General features: G+C 43.1%; 1 protein-coding gene across 1 annotated transcript in view; it reads left to right on the top strand.

Annotated features, from left to right (window-relative positions):
• Positions 1-1,772: 1,772 nt before the first annotated feature.
• DNAJC3 (DnaJ heat shock protein family (Hsp40) member C3) overlaps positions 1,773-19,166 on the top strand; it is a 70,902-nt gene continuing 53,508 nt past the window's right edge. The window contains exon 1 of the mRNA XM_021695991.1: positions 1,773-2,035. Within this exon, the coding sequence (XP_021551666.1) occupies positions 1,954-2,035 (82 nt within the window). The 5' untranslated portion in view covers positions 1,773-1,953. The remainder of the gene's footprint in view (positions 2,036-19,166) is intronic.

Genomic DNA, 19,166 nt, shown 5'->3' with positions numbered 1-19,166 from the left:
TAAGATCCATTCCTTTAGGGGTGCCTCGGTGGTTCAGTTGGTTGGATGTCTGCCTTTGGCTCAGGTCATGATCTCAGGGTCGTTTGATGAGCCCCCCATCCGGCTCCCTGCTCCGCCAGGAGCCTGCTTCTCTGGCTTCCTTTGCCCCTCCCCCTGCTTGTGCTCTCACTCTGTCTCTCAAATAAATATATAAAATCTTAAAAAAAAATCGGTTCCTTTAGCAACTTTCAAATATACAATATAGTATTGTTAACTATAGTCTCCATGTTGTACATTATATCCACAGGACTTACAACTGGATGTTTGTTTGAACTTTTTGATCACCTTCACCCATTTCTCCCTTCCCCACTTTGGCAACCACCAATTCCTTCTCTATATCCATGAGTTTTTTTTTAGATTCCACATATAAGTAAGATAATACAGTATTTATCTTTCTCTGACTTATTTCACTTAGCATAATGCACACAAGGTCCGTACACGTTGTTGCAAATGGCAAGATTTCCTACTTTTTAGGGCTAAATAATAGTCTTCTGTGTGTGTGTGTGTGTGCACATGTATGTGCATGCATGCCACATTTTCTTTATCCATTCATCTCTTAATGGACACTTAGGTTGTTTCCATGTCTTGGCTATTTTAAGTAATGGTGCAATGAACATGGGGGGTGGACACAGAGCAGTTTGCAAAAAATCAATTATTCATTCCAACTGCCCAAAGATTCATCTATTTATCATAAATATTACATGAATATTTTTATACTTATTGGTAAACTAATAAGTTTGCATTTGACAATAAACACAGAAAAGCATTACTCTTTTACTCCAGCTAAAACATCACTGGTGTAGAGCGTGCACTTCGGATTGTGCTGGGGACGCCGGAGGAAATGGCCTTGAACAAACTTAACGCTAAATTGAGTAACTTGAGTCTTATCTTGTTCAAGTTTCTATCTCTCTTGTTGAGTTTCCTCTGATGAACACAAGATGCAAGATCCGTTCTAACAGGACTCTCCTGCCGCCCCCCCCCCCCAGCCCCCCGTTGACGTGCGCTACAGTCCCCAGAGCCCCTTGCTCTCTTAGCTGCTGTGCCTCCTGGTTTCTTCTTCGCAGAATCTTCCAGAATTGCTCTCTTTCCTGGGCACGCTGGCCAGTGGTGGGGAGGGGTGTTCCAGGCTTCCAAGCCATTCTTCCGGGCCTCAGGTCACTAAGATCCTTCTCGGCTGTCCCTGACCTGCTTCAACCTCCATCAGCTCCTCCTACTCTACAGAGCTCCGGCCTCTGACCGTTTCTCGCGCACTCTTCAGTGGAGGCTGTGCTCCTTCCGAGACGCTCGGCTTGGCGGTAGCAGGCTCTGTGAAGCGTGCTGTTCACCGGTCCATTCCGAGACCTCCACTCCAGGCGCTCGGGCTTCCTGGGACGACGCTTGGCTCTTTATTCGCGGACGCGGCGGCTTCACCTTCCTCTCTCAACAGCACACCGGAAAACCTCCTCCTCGCTAACCTACCAGCTCCGGGAGCGACCCGAAAAGGCATCCGCGGGTTGCGCATGCGGACTCGGCGGCCGCCACACAGACGCCCCGCGGCCGCCTCCCTCCGACCCGCCACGGCCGTTTGGAGCTCCCTGACAGCTCCACGACCAGCGGACGCAGCCTCGTCTCGTGCCTCCACGTTGTCCTATCAGAGATGGGGCGGGGCGGCGGCCCCCGCAGCCTATCAACGCGAACCACGACCCCGGCGAGCCCAGTAGGAGAGCAGCCGGGAAGAAGGCGATTGGGCGGCAGCTGCGCTCGGGGCGTAGCGTCGCCCGGGCTCCGCCCACCGCTGCCTTCCTCCGGTGGGCGCCAGCTGCCGCTTAGGCCTGAGCGAGAGCCGACGGCGGGCGGGCGCAGCTGCAGCCTGAGCGCCGGCGGGGCTGGTGGGCCCCGCACCCTCTCTCATCCTCGCCGCCCGCGCCCTCGGACATGGTGGTCCCCGGCTCTGTGACCAGCCGGCTGGGCTCGGTGTTCCCCTTCCTGCTGGTCCTGGTGGACCTGCAGTACGAAGGTGAGTCCTGTCCTGCCCTGGCCGGGGGAGGTGGGCGCCCGGGCCAGGCTCCCTGGCGCTTCCTCGCCTGCATCCGGGCGCGAGTCTCGGGGCGGCTGGGCGGGAGCCGGGGAGTCCGCGCGGCCCGGCTGGGCCTGAGACCGCCCCTGGGCGGGGGCCGGCACCCGATTCCGGGTTTGTCTGGGGAAGAGGTGGTGGGACCGGCGGGCCGCCCGGCGGGGACGGACGGGTTCGGAGTGAGGAGCGGGGCCGAAGGAGGTCGAGGGGGTGCGGGGGAGCGGGGCATCCGGCAGCGACTCCTGAGTGTCCCGGGACGCGGAGACCGGAGCAGCCGTCGGGTCCCGGCCTCGCTTGGGACCCTCTGGGGACACTTGGTCGGTGGTGCTGGGAGGAGGCAGTAAAGGTGGCCAAAGGGGAGGTCTCTTTCGCTTTGGAGTTCCGGGGGGGGGGGGAGTGTGTCCGACTGCGCTTAGTGGAGGGGACAGTGTTGACTGTTCAAAGTTGAGTAACCCTCGCATTACTGTGTGTCGTGGATAGAAGTTGTTAGGTTGGTGCGTTAAGGAGCGGGTGCAGGAATTCCAAGCTCCCGGAGGGCAAGGCACGAAGTTTGTGGTTTTACTACTCCCGGCATGGTGCCCTTCAACTTACCGCTGGCTTTCCTTTTCCGAGTTCGCTGAAAAAAGGTTCCCTTAAAAGGTACGGAACGCTTAAATTGCGCTTGAGTCCTACAGATTGGATTGTTGGCTACTCTAACAGAATAGCAAAAGCAAAGGGCTGTCCCATCATAGATGTCAGCGGGAGCAGTAAGAATTAAAGCTGAAGGTGCCAATTGAACTAATGCTTCCAGCCTGGTGACTGCAAGAAATATTCGAGTGTAATGTCCTGTCACATGCACTGATCTGCTTTCATTCCTATGAAAAGGGCTAGTCAAGGGAGTCACATATTTCAATATGAGACTTAATGTTAGATTTGGAGGGACTGAGGAACCACAGTTGGGAATTGTTTATGGTAAAATCCCCTCAAAATTCTCAACTTAAAAAAAAAGTAGGGCGCCTGGGTGGCTCAGATGGTTAGGCATCTGCCTTCGGCTCAGGTCATGATCCCAGGGTACTGGGATCGAGTTCCGCATCAGGCTCCCTGCTCCTTGGGGAGCCTGCTTCTCCCTCTGCCTCTCTCTCTGTGTGTCTCTCATGAATAAATAAATAAAATCTTTAAAAAAAAAAAATAAAAAGTAATACACTCTCCACATTTTAGGTCCCATTCATGGCAGTGTTAACGTTGTTCTCCTGGTGACCCCATATCAGAACATAGAATCGTGACAACATTGGGACAAAGAAATTGTCTAGGTTGCCCTAGACAATCTAGGGAATTGAACTTTGAATGCCCGGACCACTTTAATATGGGTCATGTATTCCAGTTCTCTTGCATTTTCTAATGTTAACACCGCCTCCCCCCCCAAATGTCACATTTTGTCCAGTTACTACTGGTGATTTATTTTGACCACTTAAGAGAAAGTTGCCTATGTTCTGTTTTATGCTTTTTAAGTTATGAAAGCGCACACTTTTATATGATTTGCTTTTCCTACTAGCTTTTGGACTACCTTTTTAGAATGGCTGTTCTGTAGGACTCAGTACTTCATTTCCTTCCTAGAGTATTTTCCATAAGAAAAACTTCATTAGAGAGTTTTTCTGTGTAGAAGGCATTCTCAGAGGAGTGCCAGAGTGCTGTTCTTGAGGAGCATTGCCTGTATGAAGTAGCAGAGACTTGGTACAGGTAGTAGGAAAAAAAGGGAAAAGATCTTAAATTCATTAAAGGTCTTCTGTGTGCCAGCCTTCTTTCTTTTTTTTTTTAAAGATTTTATTTATTTGACAGAGAGAGATACAGTGAGAGAGGGAACACAAGCAGGGGGAGTGGGAGAGGGAGAAGCAGGCTTCCCGCGGAGCAGGGAGCCCGATGTGGGGCTCGATGTGGGGCTCGATGTGGGGCTCGATCCCAGGACCCGGGGATCATGACCTGAGCTGAAGGCAGATGCTTAACAATTGAGCCACCCAGGCGCCCCATCCAGGCGTCCTTCTATAAGTGATCTCTCATTCTTGGAGGTATGTGATACTATTTCTACTTTACAGATGAGGGAACTTTAGCTATAATGTCACAGAGCTGTTAAATCCAAGAACCATAAATTAAACTCAGTTATTTGACTCTGAAGTTCATCTTGTGTATCATGTGGGCCCCAGCATTTGTAAGTGGTGGCAGCTGAGAGAAATCAGCATTTTTTTTTTTTTTTTTTTTGGTTTGTTTGCCACTGGGGGTAATGAGATGATTTCTTGTCATGTTAATACATCGGTTCTCAAACTTGAGTGTGTATCAGAATCTTAACTGAAGGGAATCTTAACTGAAGGGCTTTTAAAAGCAGAGTGCTGGGTCCCCCTCTCAGCATTTCTGATTCAGTAGGTCTGGGCGGGACCTGAAATTTCACATTTCTAAAAAGTAATCACTGGTGAGAATCACTGGTCTAATAATTCATATAGAGGAGTAAAGTTAGGTGTCTGCATGTACTAGACACTAAATTTGGTGATGAGGATATAAAGGTAAGAAAGAACCTTTGACCTGAATTGACAAACTGTTAACTCCTGTTTTCCAGAATAAGTTATGTTTGGTTTCAGGAACCTCAGAGTCCTCCAGGGGGATATAGGTCTGAGGTTCAGAGGGAGAGGAAGTGAAGGAGAAGGGTGTGAGAATAGTGAGTGTGAAACACAGAGTTGCATGCGACAGAGAGGGTCACCAGTAATTAGCTTAGTTGGCCTAGTTTTTTTCTGATTTAAAAATATTCGTCTTTGTACCCCCCCCCTTCCAGGCTTTTCTGTTAATTGTGATCCAAAGAAAGAGACTATGTAATAGTCTTATGAATTGAAAGATTACATCTTTTAGCACTCTTTTTCAAAAAGGCCTTTGAAAGAAGTCCAAAGCACTAGGTTAGGAATAGAATTTTTGGAGCAGAAAGAAAACTTTAGTAGTATCTAGTATTCTCATGTTACAGATAACATAGCTATTTTAATTCTTTGCTAATGGTTTGTTCTCTGTGGTGCCTTGAGTAGGAACACAGCCTTTTATCTTTTTTTGTTCCTTAACATGCTTCCTGGACCCAGTTTTTCTTTATTTCACTGAACTGACCCAACTAAACCATTTATTTGGCTGTAGGTAAAGAATAGTTGGAAATCTGTAGGTATAAATGATACTGAAATTTTTATATTCATTTAACCTACTTAAAGTATGCTTTGTTTCTCTAGGATTTTCTGGCATTATTTAAATTTGTAAAGAAACATAAAGTAGAGAAAATGAATGACTTTCAGTAATTTACACACACTGAGTATTTTAGTAGATGGTCAGATAGCTTCTAGAGTTCTTTTAATGTGATAGGTTATAGATAATAGTGTAAAAGTTCCAGTTCACTTGACTAGCTAGCATTTGCTGAGCAAGGGCCTGAAATGTAGTAAAATTTTTTCTGTGGGACAGGGGTGGTTGTTCTGAGATGGGATTCCCTGCAGTAATTATTAGGCTTTATTTTCTCATATGAAGTGAATTAATTGTGTTTAAGTTTAATTTCTTTTGTCATGGTTTTCTTTTGATTAATGTCCAGCAGTTTATCTTTGTTTATATGGAAATATCATGGGAACCCAGTCACCTGCTCTTTAGAACTAAGACATTTCAACTGTAGATTTATTTTTCTTTCAAGATCTTTAGAAAGCTGGTTTTTAAAAAAACTTGTTTATTTCTTGTTTTGTACATCTGATAAGTTTGTGTCATTTGGAGTTCTGGAATATGGGAATCAGCGGAGGCTTACTCTATAGTGCTTTCTGGTGAGATATAGTATAGAACTCATGGTTTTGCCATTGAGTTTATAGACCACTTGAGGGTATAAGACATGCTTTGTGAAGTATGCATGTCCTCTTCCCTCTTTTCTCAGTTTAGATTTATTGGTCCACCTTATAGTCACATCATTGCAAAAATCTTTTAGTTTCCTTGCCCCTGTATTCTTTTGTTTTACTCATGTGGCAAAATTTGACACCTCTGAAACCCAAATTGACCAGCTTGTTTGTTGTACCTCAGAGTTGAACATGGCTGGAGAAAAATGGAAATAACCTTGCTGACTGGTCTCACTGTAAGCATATAATCTCAATTTCAAATGCACACTCCATATTGCCAGCATTCCTACAATTCCCTAGTATGTCCATTCCTGAAAAGCAGCATTTCAGACCTTTTCTTTTCCTTAAATCTCCAATGTAACCCCCCTTTCCTCCCTCTGTACCTCATTCTTTTAGACCTTGTCTTTATTTGAGAAAATGAAAGCCACCACAGGGCAGTTTCCTTTTCTTTCTTCCACTAAAGTCACTAGCCTACCTATATTTATACCCAGTCTGCTACTTTTCTTATATTAAAATGGCTAAAGTGGGCACCTGGGTGGCTCAGATGGTTAAGCGTCTGCCTTCGGCTCAGGTCATGATCTCAGGGTCCTGGGATCGAGTCCCGCATCGGGCTCCCTGCTCCTCGGGAGCCTGCTTCTCCCTCTGCCTCTCTCTCTCTCTCTCTGTCTGTCATGAATAAATAAATAAAATCTTAAAAAAAATAAATAAATAAAATGGCTAAAGTATCTCTATTCCTGGCAAAATCCAATTCCTATACTTAGGCCCCGGATTCCATTTCCTCTCATCTTCTGAAAGTACTGCTCCTGTAGTTATCGTGTCTCTCCTGTGTCATCACTTTGTTTCTCTCTGTGGCATCTTTGACATCAGCACTCCAATGTGTTGTAGTGTTTCCATCCTAAACTGTTCTTGGATGTCATGTGCCCTTCAGCTACTGAACTGTGTCTTCACTTCTTTAGACAGTAGGACTTTGAAGAGTTGCTGATAGTCTCTATTTCCTCATCTTCTGTTCTCTCTTCAACACATTACTGCGCTGATAACTGCAAAGCCTTACTGTCTGACTCCTACTTACTTACACCTCTTATCTTAATCTTCCCCTCATCATTAGGCTCCCACCACACCAACTTCTTTAATTTATTATTATTATTATATATAATAATATTATTAGAGGGAGAGAGCAGGGGTGGTGTGGGTGGGTTGGGGAGGGGCAGAGAGAGAGGGAGAGAGAGAATTTCAAGCAGGCTCCATGCCCAGCATGGAACCTTTTGCAGGGCTCAGTCTCACGACCCCAAGATCATGACAAGAGCCAAAATCAAGAGTCGGATGCTTAACCGGCTGAGCCGTCCAGGCGCCCCCACACCAACTTCTTTTACTTCCAAATGCCAACCTAATTTCTGACTGATTCTTGCTGTCCCCACCGTCTGGAAAGCTTCACATGAGGTCTTCAAATGAACATTCATATTTCAGAGAGGCCTATCCTGACACACTATGTAAAAAGGACTCTCTTCTTCAGTTAATAGTTTCTGTTTACCTTTTTGAATTTACTTCATAAAACTTCACATTGTCTGAATTATCTCATTTACTTTTCTTTCCTGCCTGTTCTCTCTAGAATATGAGCTTTGTGGAAAGGGCTCTTGTCTCTACCTGAAACACATTGACATGAGGTAGATGTGCAATAAATATTTTTTAAATGGGTGAGTGAAGTTGACTATTTAAGCTGTTTTTTTTTTTGCATGGACTCTTCTAAACTTATTTTCTAAGTTGAAACTCAGGGGGTACTGTCAAATTGTTTGTGTTCACAGTTAATTGAAGCAAAGACAAATAATGTCCATTGAAATTGAGCAAACCTGGTTATAACAGATTTTATTTTCCTAGTTCACCTAGGAAGCTTTTAGTGCATTTAGTTCAGATGTACCACACAACTACTCAGTCTTTTCTTCCTTTCAATTTGGCTCAACCACTTTTTGGGTCATAGTGACTGGAAAGAGATGCTTAGGGTTTCCAGCTCAGTGTATTTTTATTGAAACTGTTATGTCATCGGTCCTTAGTTACGCTTAGTTGCACTTCTTGCTCTGTCTTTCTGTGGCCAATTTCCACTTTTTCTGTGTTTTTGCCATGAGACTTCTTTCAGACTCTACCCCATCTTGCTTGAATCTTGGATTCAGATTAGATCTCTTTCAAACAGTATTTTGTCTTTTTTGCCTCATGTGCCTTTGTAGGATGACCTTTGCGTTTTCCTCATCCATCACGTTCTTTTTTTTTTAAGATTTTACTTTTAGTAATCTCTGCACCCAACATGGGGCTTGAACCCACAACTCCAGATCAAGAGTCACACATTCTACTGACTGAGCCAGCCAGGAGCCCCTCTTGTCCTTCACATTCTGAGTGCTCCAATCTGAATAACCACACTGGGCTTGCTACCTGCTGTGTCACTTGGCCTTAGCTTGAACCTTAGTAATTTGGCCACTAGTTCTTGCCTTTTTCATTCTTGTTCTTCAACTCTTGATTGTGACTCTCACCACGTCATATTCTTAACCCCTCATCTTTACATTTCTTTTTTTTTTTAAGATTTTATTTATTTATATGCCAGAGAGAGAGAGAGAGCACAAACAGGGGGAGCAGCAGAGGCAGAGGGAGAAGGAGGCTCCCCACTGAGCAGGGAGCCCAGTGCGGACTCAATCCCAGGATCCTGGGATCATGACCCATGCCGAAGGCAGACACTTAACCGACTGAGCCACCCAGGTGTCCCTCAACTTTACATTTCTTAAAATTCTTTATTTCTTGCTTGCCAAAATGTGATGATTCTAATGCTAACTTCATAAAAAGACTTAGCTACTCTACCTTTTTCCTTACACTTCTGTATATTTTGCTGACCTATGGTTATGCTCATCTAAGGAGAAACTTATTGTTTAATGCTGATTAGGCATGATGTTTGGTTGCTTTATCTCTTAGAAAGTAGGAGATCGCTCTTGTCCCTGTTTCCCAGTATGTGGCAAAGGAATAAAAAAGTACCCATGGCTCAAAACAGGGTTAAGATACTACAGAAACAGCCACAACTTAAAAATAATTTTTTCTTTTTACATATTAATGTCTTTATGAATCTTTGGTAGTATCAGTTTGATTTGATAATTGTTGTTATGTACCTTGGATTCTATTCTTTTAAACTTTTACACTAAGTATTTTATTGTATGCCACTGTCAGTGTATATAAAATAATTACCCTTGTGAAATAGAAATTTATGAAAATTTAAAGAGGTAGATTTAAGGACTGATAAAGGTAGAAGTTTCGTGTGGTACCTGTTTAGGGATAAGCTTTTGTACAGGCTTCAAATTTAGTTCTCCTTTGAATATTCACCAGTTCATGAAAAGTGGTTTAGAAAACCATCCAAAGATTCATTTTACTACAAAAAAGAACAGACTTTCTGGGGTCTGAAGGGATTCCTACTTGAAGTTACTCCAGTCAGCAGGGGGTTGTGTTGAATAATCTGCAGACAGAATTGTTTCAAATCTGCAGCTGCCTGGGAAACCTTCAGGTGGTTGAGCCCAGGCTGGAGGAACCAAACCAGACATCAATTCTATTAATCGGATGACTTGTGATACTTTTAAGTCAGAAGGAAGATAGGTACATTCACTCAGTGAATATTGAGTGTACATTTGTGCAGGGTATTGCACTGGGTGATATAAAGAAGAAAAGATGGTTTCTTCTCTCAAACTCACTTTTTATCTGGATTGGGGTATCGGGGGTTATGAGAGGCTGGCAAACTGTGAAGGTCAGTATATTGAGATGGTATTGCAAAGTGAAGTCATGTACTTGTGAGTGTGGTGATGTCATAGGAACATAGAAGGGGCTTTCCCCACCCTCTCACTGCAGTAGTTAGAGGGGGTCTCACAGAGGAGCCAGCATTTGAGGGCAGAATCCTGTTGGAGGAGGAGCAATTTCCCAGGGGGAAAGTGGGAAAGGTCTTTTCATGGAACAGCAAATGCAAAGTGATGTGGCATGAGAATATAGTCTGTTCAAGGAAGTACAACCAGTTCATTATGGTCTAAGGGTCTAGGGGTGTAAAGTAAGAGGTGGAGGAGTGAGGGATGATGAGGCTGGACCCACATCATGGGATCTGATCATGAAGGGTCTTGTTTGCCTTTAGATCTGAAGAGGTTTAGACTGAATCTAGCCAGTGATGTGAAAATACTGCATAATTTTTATTAGGAGTGCATTTTGGAAGGATTGCTCTGGCAGCAGCATGGGGGCTGGATTTGGAGGAAGGTGGGGGGGAGATCCCAGTTAGGAGGTACACCATCTCTTGCAGGGAGAAAGGAGCCTACACAACAACACTTAACACTGTGGCAGAATCTGTTATGGAAATGTGACCAATATGCACTGAAGGAATAATAATTCTTTCTGGATGATTGGGGTAGGCCATGGAAGATTTTCTTAGAGGAGGTTGTATTTACTTACACAATATAAATGGAAATTATATTGGATAAAATTATAACATAATAAAGATCCGAGTTTTATTCAGAAGGGACAGAAATCTGGATACCTTTTTTTTTTTTTAAAGATTTTATTTATTTATTTGACAGAGAGAGACAGCGAGAGAGGGAACACAAGCAGGGGGAGTGGGAGAGGGAGAAGCAGGCTTCCCACAGAGCAGGGAGCCTGATGGCGGGGCTCGATCCCAGGATCCTGGGATCATGACCTGAGCCGAAGGCAGACGCTTAACGACTGAGCCACCCAGGCACCCCCTGGATACCTTTTCTAATCCTAGAAGGTGAGAGAAATTTAGTTTGAAGAGTGATTTCACTTTTGGGGTGACAGAATGACATAACATTTTTGGAGGGCATACCAAATTTTATTTGAAGGAATAGTACAAATGAAATAACTTTAAGTGGATGTTTTGGTACAATTTAGAGAAAAGGTAAAGGTCACCCCAGCGTGCATGCCTGGCCTTGGTGACCAAGGAAGTCAGCCCTTGAGAAGCCAGCCTAAGGCTTAGCTCTTATTGTCCTGTCTCCCAGGATACACTTAGCAAAGAGATACTCTGCCATACCAGATTCCAGGGTCCCCATTCTTTGATGGATTTCACCTGTTCATTCAAGTAATGAATGTCAATGAAGTCACATTAATAGGGGTCATTTTTGTCAGTGACCAGTTGGTGCAGTTCCAGTAGTGACAGATATATGCTTTTTTCCAAGTGTAACATTTGCACACTCCATTGCATTTAGACCGCTCTCCCAGTTAACCATGGTTTGTTTTCTTGATATCCTGAAGAATTTGGGATTTGGCCACCTTGTTGGTCTGCAGCTTCCTCACTTTCTCAAGCATTTCCCTCTCTTGAGGTTGGTGAAGAAAATATTTGGCAAAGTTCTTCAAAGCCACACCATTGGGGTCAAAGCAGTAAGGCATGGACAGGTAGACGTAGGAGGCATAGAGCTCCAGGTTGATCTGGCAGTTGATGGTGTCTCTGATTCCTGATTATAGTTTTGGTGCATCTGCAAGAGGAATGCATAATTGTGATGGGTGGCCAAGAAGGGTCCTCTGAGGGCACTTTGAGGTGGTGGTGGAGAGCCAGTGGGTTGAGCTCTGGTTCCTTCCAAGCACTGTGAAAGCAGGAAACCACAGTGACTCTCAGTGAGGAATGTCTATCTTGAAATAGCTTGATATAACAGTTCAAAGAACATTGCAAATGCATTCTTGCCTCCCACTGGGCTTAGGTTCAGATCAACCTTGGAGGTTGCAAACCATTCTGCTAAAATGTTGTATTAAATGATGGATTGCATGAGTGAAGCATACAGGGCTTAGTAACTGTGGAGCACCTAGCCTGGATTATAGGGGAAAGGATCATGGGCTGTGTTGAAAAGAAAGCTGGGCTTTGGAATTGAATCTTGTTTTGACAGTTACTGTGAGTCTTCCAGTAGGATGAGTTGGAGCCTAGTTTCCTGAGTTATAAGAGGATGAAAGATGTTCACTTTCTATGATCATTGTGAAAATTAAGTGAAATTATGATACTGAAAGTAGCACATAATAGGTTCTTAATTCTTTCTGTGTTACATCTTTCCTGTTAAACATTTTCATGGTAGGGTAAGGAAAGCATTTTGACTAATAGTTTAGCTCATACCCAAATTTCTTCCTTCCTCAAGTAATGGAATCCTCTATTCAGTGCATTGATCTGATCTTTCCTTTGAGAAAATGTAATAGGGAAATGTTTGAAAGCTTCATGCTATTTTGAAGACTATCCCCTTCCTACCCCCTGCATTTTGAGAATACACAGAATCCCATCAACATGCCCCTATAATTACTTGTACCCCCTGTAATAGGCTGAATTGTTCCAGAGTTCATATACAGTGCTTTCATCATTCTTACTTGATTCTTAATCATTCGCTACTGTAATTTACCTTGGTTTCCATATACATGTTTCTCTCAACGTGAGTGATGCACAGATTTTTGTTTTTACACTAGGAACTATAAATGTTTATGGATGGATAGTTCATATTAGAAATTATATTTAAAAAATGAAAATGAGCTATCTTTAACTTTTTTTTTTTTTTAAGATTTTATTTATTTATTTGACAGAGAGAGAGACAGCGAGAGAGGGAACACAAGCAGGGGGAGTGGGAGAGGGAGAAGCAGGCTTCCCGCCGAGCAGGGAGAAGCAGGCTTCCCGCCGAGCAGGGAGCCTGACGTTGGGGCTCGATCCCAGGACCCTGGGATCATGACCTGAGCTGAAGGCAGACGCTTAACTAAGACTGAGCCACCCAGGCGCCCGTTTAACTGTTTTAATATCCCCACCCCTAGTCCCTTAAAGAGATTTAATATAAAATTTTATTATGAAAAATTTCACACATTTACAAAAGGAGGGAATGGTATATGAACCCCCAGGTACCCATCTCCTAGCTTTAACAATTACCAACTCATGACTGATCTTATTTGATCTATACCCATGGATTATTTTGAAACCTATCATACATGCCATCATTTCATTCATAAATATTTTAGAATCTATAAAGGCTAAGTACTGTTTTAAGTTTTAGGATCTATCTCACCTGTATTCTCTGCAGTATCTGATTACAGTGCTGTCCCTTTGAACTATAGTTTAACAAAAACATTTGAGGCAGGGTTTTGTTGTTGTTTTGAGGGGATCAAACCATTTTATTGAGATGCTTTGGGGAAAGGTCGAAGGGTTAGGAGGACAGTGACATCTGGGCCGGAATCTCCCCAGCTTCACAGTCGCTGAAAGGAGGAAAGGTTATTTTGCTTTTCTTTCTTAATTGCCTGCTTAACTGTAAAATATGTCTGTAGTGTTTACAAATATTCTTTAAGAGTTTTCAATTGCAAGTGATTATTCAATCAGGATCATCTTTAACAAGCACATTCCTCAGTTCACTTTATTAAATTTTTACTGTATTAGTAGTACATTAATACATTTTTACTGGAAAAAGTTAATATAGAATTACATGTTATATATCTATTTTATTTATTTTATTTTATTTTTTAAATTTATTTATTTGACAGAGATAGCACAAGTAGGCAGAGCGGCAGGCAGAGGGAAAGGGGGAAGCAGGCTCTCTGCTGAGCAGGGAGCCCGATGCGGGGCTTGATCCCAGGACCCTGGGATCATGACCTGAGCCGAAGCCAGCCGCTTAACCGACTGAGCCACCCAGGCGCCCCTATATATATATTTTAAAGCATAAAATCAGAGTACATATACTGTTAGGCAACTTGCTATTCTTAGTTCACACTCCCACACTTCTTTCCATCCTGGCCTGCTTTGAATCTCTTCCACCCTGTGGCCACACAGCCCCGGAGGGGATCTTTTTAAAATGTAAATCACATAGTTCCTTGATAAAACCCATTCTGATGATGTCTCCTTTTACTTAGAATAATGTAAGCTTCTTATCAGGGCCTGAAAGGCCCAGTGTGATCTACCTTGCCTATATTCTCTGTCCTTCCTAATATGCTTGAGCCTCCTTTTGATTCCTTGAAGGTGTGTTCCCCCATCATAACACTAAGCCCTTTGCACTTGCTCTGTGCTCCTTGCCTGGTCATATTTTGGCTTTCTGGAGGCATTTGTCATTCAGGATCCTCCCCCCACCCCCCAGCTGCATTGTCTTTTAACTCAAACATTATCTTCTCAGGGGAGACTTATTTGACCCCTTTGTCTGCATTAAGTCTTCCTCCTCCTTTCCTCTGGCAGCTTGTCTGGGCATTTAAAAATGGCTTTATCTGTCTTTTTATCCACTGCAAGAGCAGTAAGTGCAAAAATACTTGGTCTGGTTTTTATGCATGCTGCATCTTTTGAAGTTGTAAGATGTCAATTATATTCATTTTTGGAAATTTTTTTCCTGTTTGTCCCACTCATTTTTTCCCCCTTAATTCTCTTATTTGGTGTTAGTTTCTTAAAGATTGATTTTTATCATCTTTGTAAATTTCAGAGTTGCTCATTGCCAATCTGTGAATACTCACTGTTGGAGAAGACTCATTGCCTGGCTGGAGGCTGGGAAATCCAAGGGTTCCTTCCTTTTCCTTGTATCAGAGTTTGGAGCACTCAAAGAACTGCATCTCAGATCTGTACCTCTGAAACAAATAATGCAATATATGTTAAGAAAGAAAAAAAAAAAAGAAGAATGTAGCAGGAGGGGAAGGATGAAGGGGGGGAAATCGGAGGGGTGGACGAACCATGAGAGACGATGGACTCTGAAAAACAAACAGGGTTCTGGAGGGGAGGGGGGTGTGGGAGGATGGGTTAGCCTGGTGATGGGTATTGAGGAGGGCACGTTCTGCATGGAGCACTGGGTGTTATGCACAAACAATGAATCATGGAACACTTCATCTAAAACTAATGATGGAATGTATGGGGATTAACATACCAATAAAAATTTAAAGAAAGAAAGAAAGAAAGAACTGCATCCACCTCCATGGCACACTTCCCTCAGGAAGGTGTTTGGGTGTGATTTTGCCCACTAACCCTATCCTGTCCTTTCTATGTTTTTGTTTTTTTTTTCCTAAAATTTCTGTTTTTCTGATGGCCATCCTCTTTTAGAGGTCCCCCCACCCCTTGGAAAGGTTATGCATGTATTCTTTAAATAACTTCTGTCATTTCTGGAATTTGAGCACATTGGGAGATAGGCTCATGTTCTCAGTTGGCTGTCCTGATCTAGTCCCTGTGGTCCACTTCAGAACATTTTTTTTTAATGTATGAGATTTTTATCTGCTGGTTTTCTCTTTATTGAAGGGATTTAAATTTTTAAAAAAACTTGGTTTGGGAAAATCTTAAAAAGTAGGGAGAATAATATCGTGTACCATGGTGTACTTTGCCCAGCTTCAAAAATTATCAACGTATGGCGGATCTTGTTTCACCTATACTTTCACTTTCCTTTCAAGATTACTTGGAAGTCAGTCCCATTCTTCGTATTATGTATTCTATAAAGACTTCAGTGTGTTGCAGAGATGCCAGTGTAATGCTCAGAAGTAGTGTGTCTTCCTGCAGTCACTGCTGGGAACCCTGCTGCCTAGAGCATTCTCACAAATGGCTAAAGCCTGGCGTATTCTCCTCATTGTCTCTTTGGAAAAGACCACCCTATTCATCTCTGTTATGGCCACAGTTTGACACATAGTACATATTCAGTATCATTTGTTGAATGAAATACATTCGTTTCTGTAATCTTCGTTATGAAAAGCAGGTTATATTTTTGGATATGGTTTGGAATTAGGTGGAACTACAGCTGACCTGTCAGAATAGAACTGGTTTCTGAATCTTTATTACATAGTGAATTTTCAGAGCAAGAGTCTATATTCTCATTTTAAAAGGGAAAGCAAATGCTTTCCCAGCCCATTGAAAACTCCAACTAATTTCTCTAAGTGTTACCCATACAGTCTTAAATGGGTTAGACATCTTTATGTTGTTGCCCCAAACAAACAGGGCTCTTCAGGACCCTAAGTTTTTGAGGCCATCAAGTTAAGGTTCCCTCCTTGCCTCCCTCCCCTTCTTCCCTTTCTTCCTTGCCTGGAGGGGTCCATCAGGCACCCAAGGAAATAAGACACTGTATAGGAACTAGGAACCCTGAGAGCTGAAAAAGCTACTTTGTTTAGTAGGGCAAATAGCAAGATAAAGTGAATTTCTTTCAGCTCTTTGCTGTAGTAGAGGAAAAGAGTTCAGTTGCTTTTGATGACTAAAGTGGCAGGCACACATAGTTGCTCACATAGTTGCCGTGGGCATCCTGGACTCTTGTTCTTTCTTCACTTGGCTTCCACATCCAGTTGCTGTAAGCCATGTGTAGTCTTCTTTCTCTCTTCTGTTCTCCTCTATTTCCATGGCTGCTCCACAGTCAGATAACCATCATATCACCTGCATGATTGTTACAGATACCTTATGGTTTCCCTCTCCCTCCGGCTGTTTATGAGACTCACCTAGCCCCTGAAGTGACCCACTCCAGAATAATGAAATCATGACGGAGAGGAGAGCTACCCAAAATGTAGGACTTTAATTTCTCTGAAAGCTTCATTAATTCTCTTACTTCTGGGCATTTAAATGCAGTGTTCTTCGTGTTTGGAATGTTGGTTTTTTCCCTGTTAAGACCTTTTCACCTTGGTGGTATTCCCATTTTTCCTTCAGGTTTCAGGTGAGACCTCCGGAAACCCCCCTTAGTGTTGTCCAGTAGAACTTTCTGTGATGATAGGAAGTGTTCTGTACTGTTCACAGTGTTTCCTGTGCTCACTAGCTTCCCAGCACTTAAGCTGTGACTCGTGTGACTGAGAAATTGCATTTTAAATTTTATTTAACTGTAGGTGTTAGGTGCCCTAACTTGTGTCCTTACACAATACTGTGTGTGTTTCCCCATCATAACACTATATTATATATTTTCCTAAATTTTTATTATTAAACATTTCACAAAGTTGAAAGAATTTTTTAGTGTACATTCCTGTATCCGTCACCTAGATTCTACCATTAATACAAATACCATACTTGGTTTTAACACATATCCATCTGGGCCTTTCTCTATCCATCCATTAATTCTTTTTTAAAAATACATTTCAAAATAATACCAGTACTCATTCACCTAAATGCTTTTTTTTTAAACATTTTATTTATTTATTTGACAGAGACAACGAGAGAGGGAACACAAGCAGGGCGAGTTGGGGAGGGAGAAGCAGACTCCCCGCTGAGCATGGAGCCCGATGCGGACCTCCATCCCAGGACCCTGGGATCATAACCTGAGCCGAAGGCAGATGCTTAATGACTGAGCCACCTAGGCACTCCTCCCCTAAATACTTTAACATGCATATCATCAACAGCTTTTTTGGATGTAAAGTTTATGTATAATTGTCCATGTTTTAAGTATCTGTTTGCTAAGTTTTGATAATTGCACATCCCAGTGTACCCCATACCTCTATCAAGATTAGAACATTATCATCACCCCGGGAGTTTCTCTTTTGCCCCTTCCCAGTGTGTCTTTTCTCTCACTTTCCCAAGAGATGACTGTTCCGAAGATTTTTTTTTTTTTCTGCAGTGTCCATTTAACACCCTGAATAGCTTAACATCACGCTCACTGTAAAAGAGAAATGCTTGGCTTCTTAGTTTCCATATGCACCCTTCTATACACATTCAATTAAATTTTGTGTTTGATTTTCAGCTAGATCAGCTCTGTGGCTACCCAAAATAGGAGATTGTTTTAGGGCTGCCGTGGAAGCTCACAGAGGGATACTTGAGCTGAGGGTTCAAGCTAGCAGGTTCTTTCTCTCTGTAAGTGCTCTAATGCACTTAAGAGAATCCCCCCCCCCACCGCAGTCCTTACCTTCCTCACTACTGTCATTGGGATCAAGTGCAGCAGCCTTGGTTTTCCAGTTAGCATGTGATTACTGTCAACCACAAATGGTATCGTGATTAATTCTGATTCTAATACCTGCTATGGATTATTGACATCTTATTTCTAATTGACAGTGAGCTCAGCACTGCACTCAAGAGGCTCAAGGGCATGACCAAACCAGTCCTCAAAACCTATCTTTGTGGGTCTGTCTGCTAAGACCACTCCCCAGTGCCAACAGTACATAAGTCTGGGTCCATTCAGGAGACAGAGACCACAGAGTAATTTAAAAGAAGGAAGTTTAATATAAAGAATTGTTAAGTTATGATAGGAGAATAACTGTAAAGATGTAAACAAAGCTCTACAGTGGACTCGATATACTCATTCTATGACTAACAGATGGTCCCCAAAGGAAGGCCAACTGAGAGGGGATCCCCCTACTCAAGTCTGGGGTTTAGATCTTATTAGAGAAGTTATAGGTGCAACCTAAAGTTGCTGATAGAAAAATTTGCTGAGTTGCTGGGACTAGAGCTGGTCCACTGTAGCTGAGCAAGCAGGAAATAACCTTCTCAGGTATAGGTGAGCCCGGGTTGGTTGGCTTGTGAGTATGGGAAGTTGGGGTGCTGTTGTGGGCATGCAGCCTGGAGTGTATGATGTCCTCATTGGGAGATAGTGCCCAGTCAAGCCTGCCAGGTTGCTGAGGGACTGGACCTGTGGGCATATGGCTAGGTTAGGGCACCACTGGATATCCTCCCATTTGCACCATGCAGCAGGAGCCAGAAAAAAATAAAGACAGCAACAAGATCCAGAAAGCGTCCTTCCTGCAATGCCCCTTTGGTACATTTTACTGTGACAGAGTGTAATATTGTGCTCAGTATAAAGAAGAAATGCTTAAAAACCAGTCCATTTTTAAAGCCAGGTACTGATGGATGAATTCAGAGCAGAGAAAGTAGCACATTGATAATTGTCGTAGACAGTCAGATCATGTTATTCTACTCCAAATTCCTCAGTAGCTCCCCATTTTACCCAGAGTGAAACCAAAGCCATACACAGTCAGGCCCTCTACTTGACCTCATCTTATGGTACTGTCTTCCTGTTGCTCTGGGGTAGCCATCCTGGCCTATCCTGGCCTATCTCAGTTTCATGCTGCAGTAGGTTTGTATCTTGGAACCATGTTTCTGGAACATGACCTGCCATGCTCCTGACATAGGGCCCTTGCACTAGCTGCTCCTTCTTGGAAAACTCTTTTTCTTCGTATCTGCGTGGTGAATTCCTTACTTTCCTTCAAGTAAGTCTTTGCTCAGATGTCAGTTTCTCAGTGAGGCCCACCCTTGACCACCTTGTTTAACACTGAAAGCCCCAGCACTCCTGATGTCCTCACATGGCTTGACTTTTTCCATGATACTTTTTACC

The sequence above is a fragment of the Neomonachus schauinslandi genome, chromosome 3 (genome assembly GCF_002201575.2).
Source record: "Neomonachus schauinslandi chromosome 3, ASM220157v2, whole genome shotgun sequence".
Lineage (NCBI taxonomy): Eukaryota > Metazoa > Chordata > Mammalia > Carnivora > Phocidae > Neomonachus > Neomonachus schauinslandi.
This window is presented reverse-complemented; position numbering and strand designations above follow the sequence as displayed.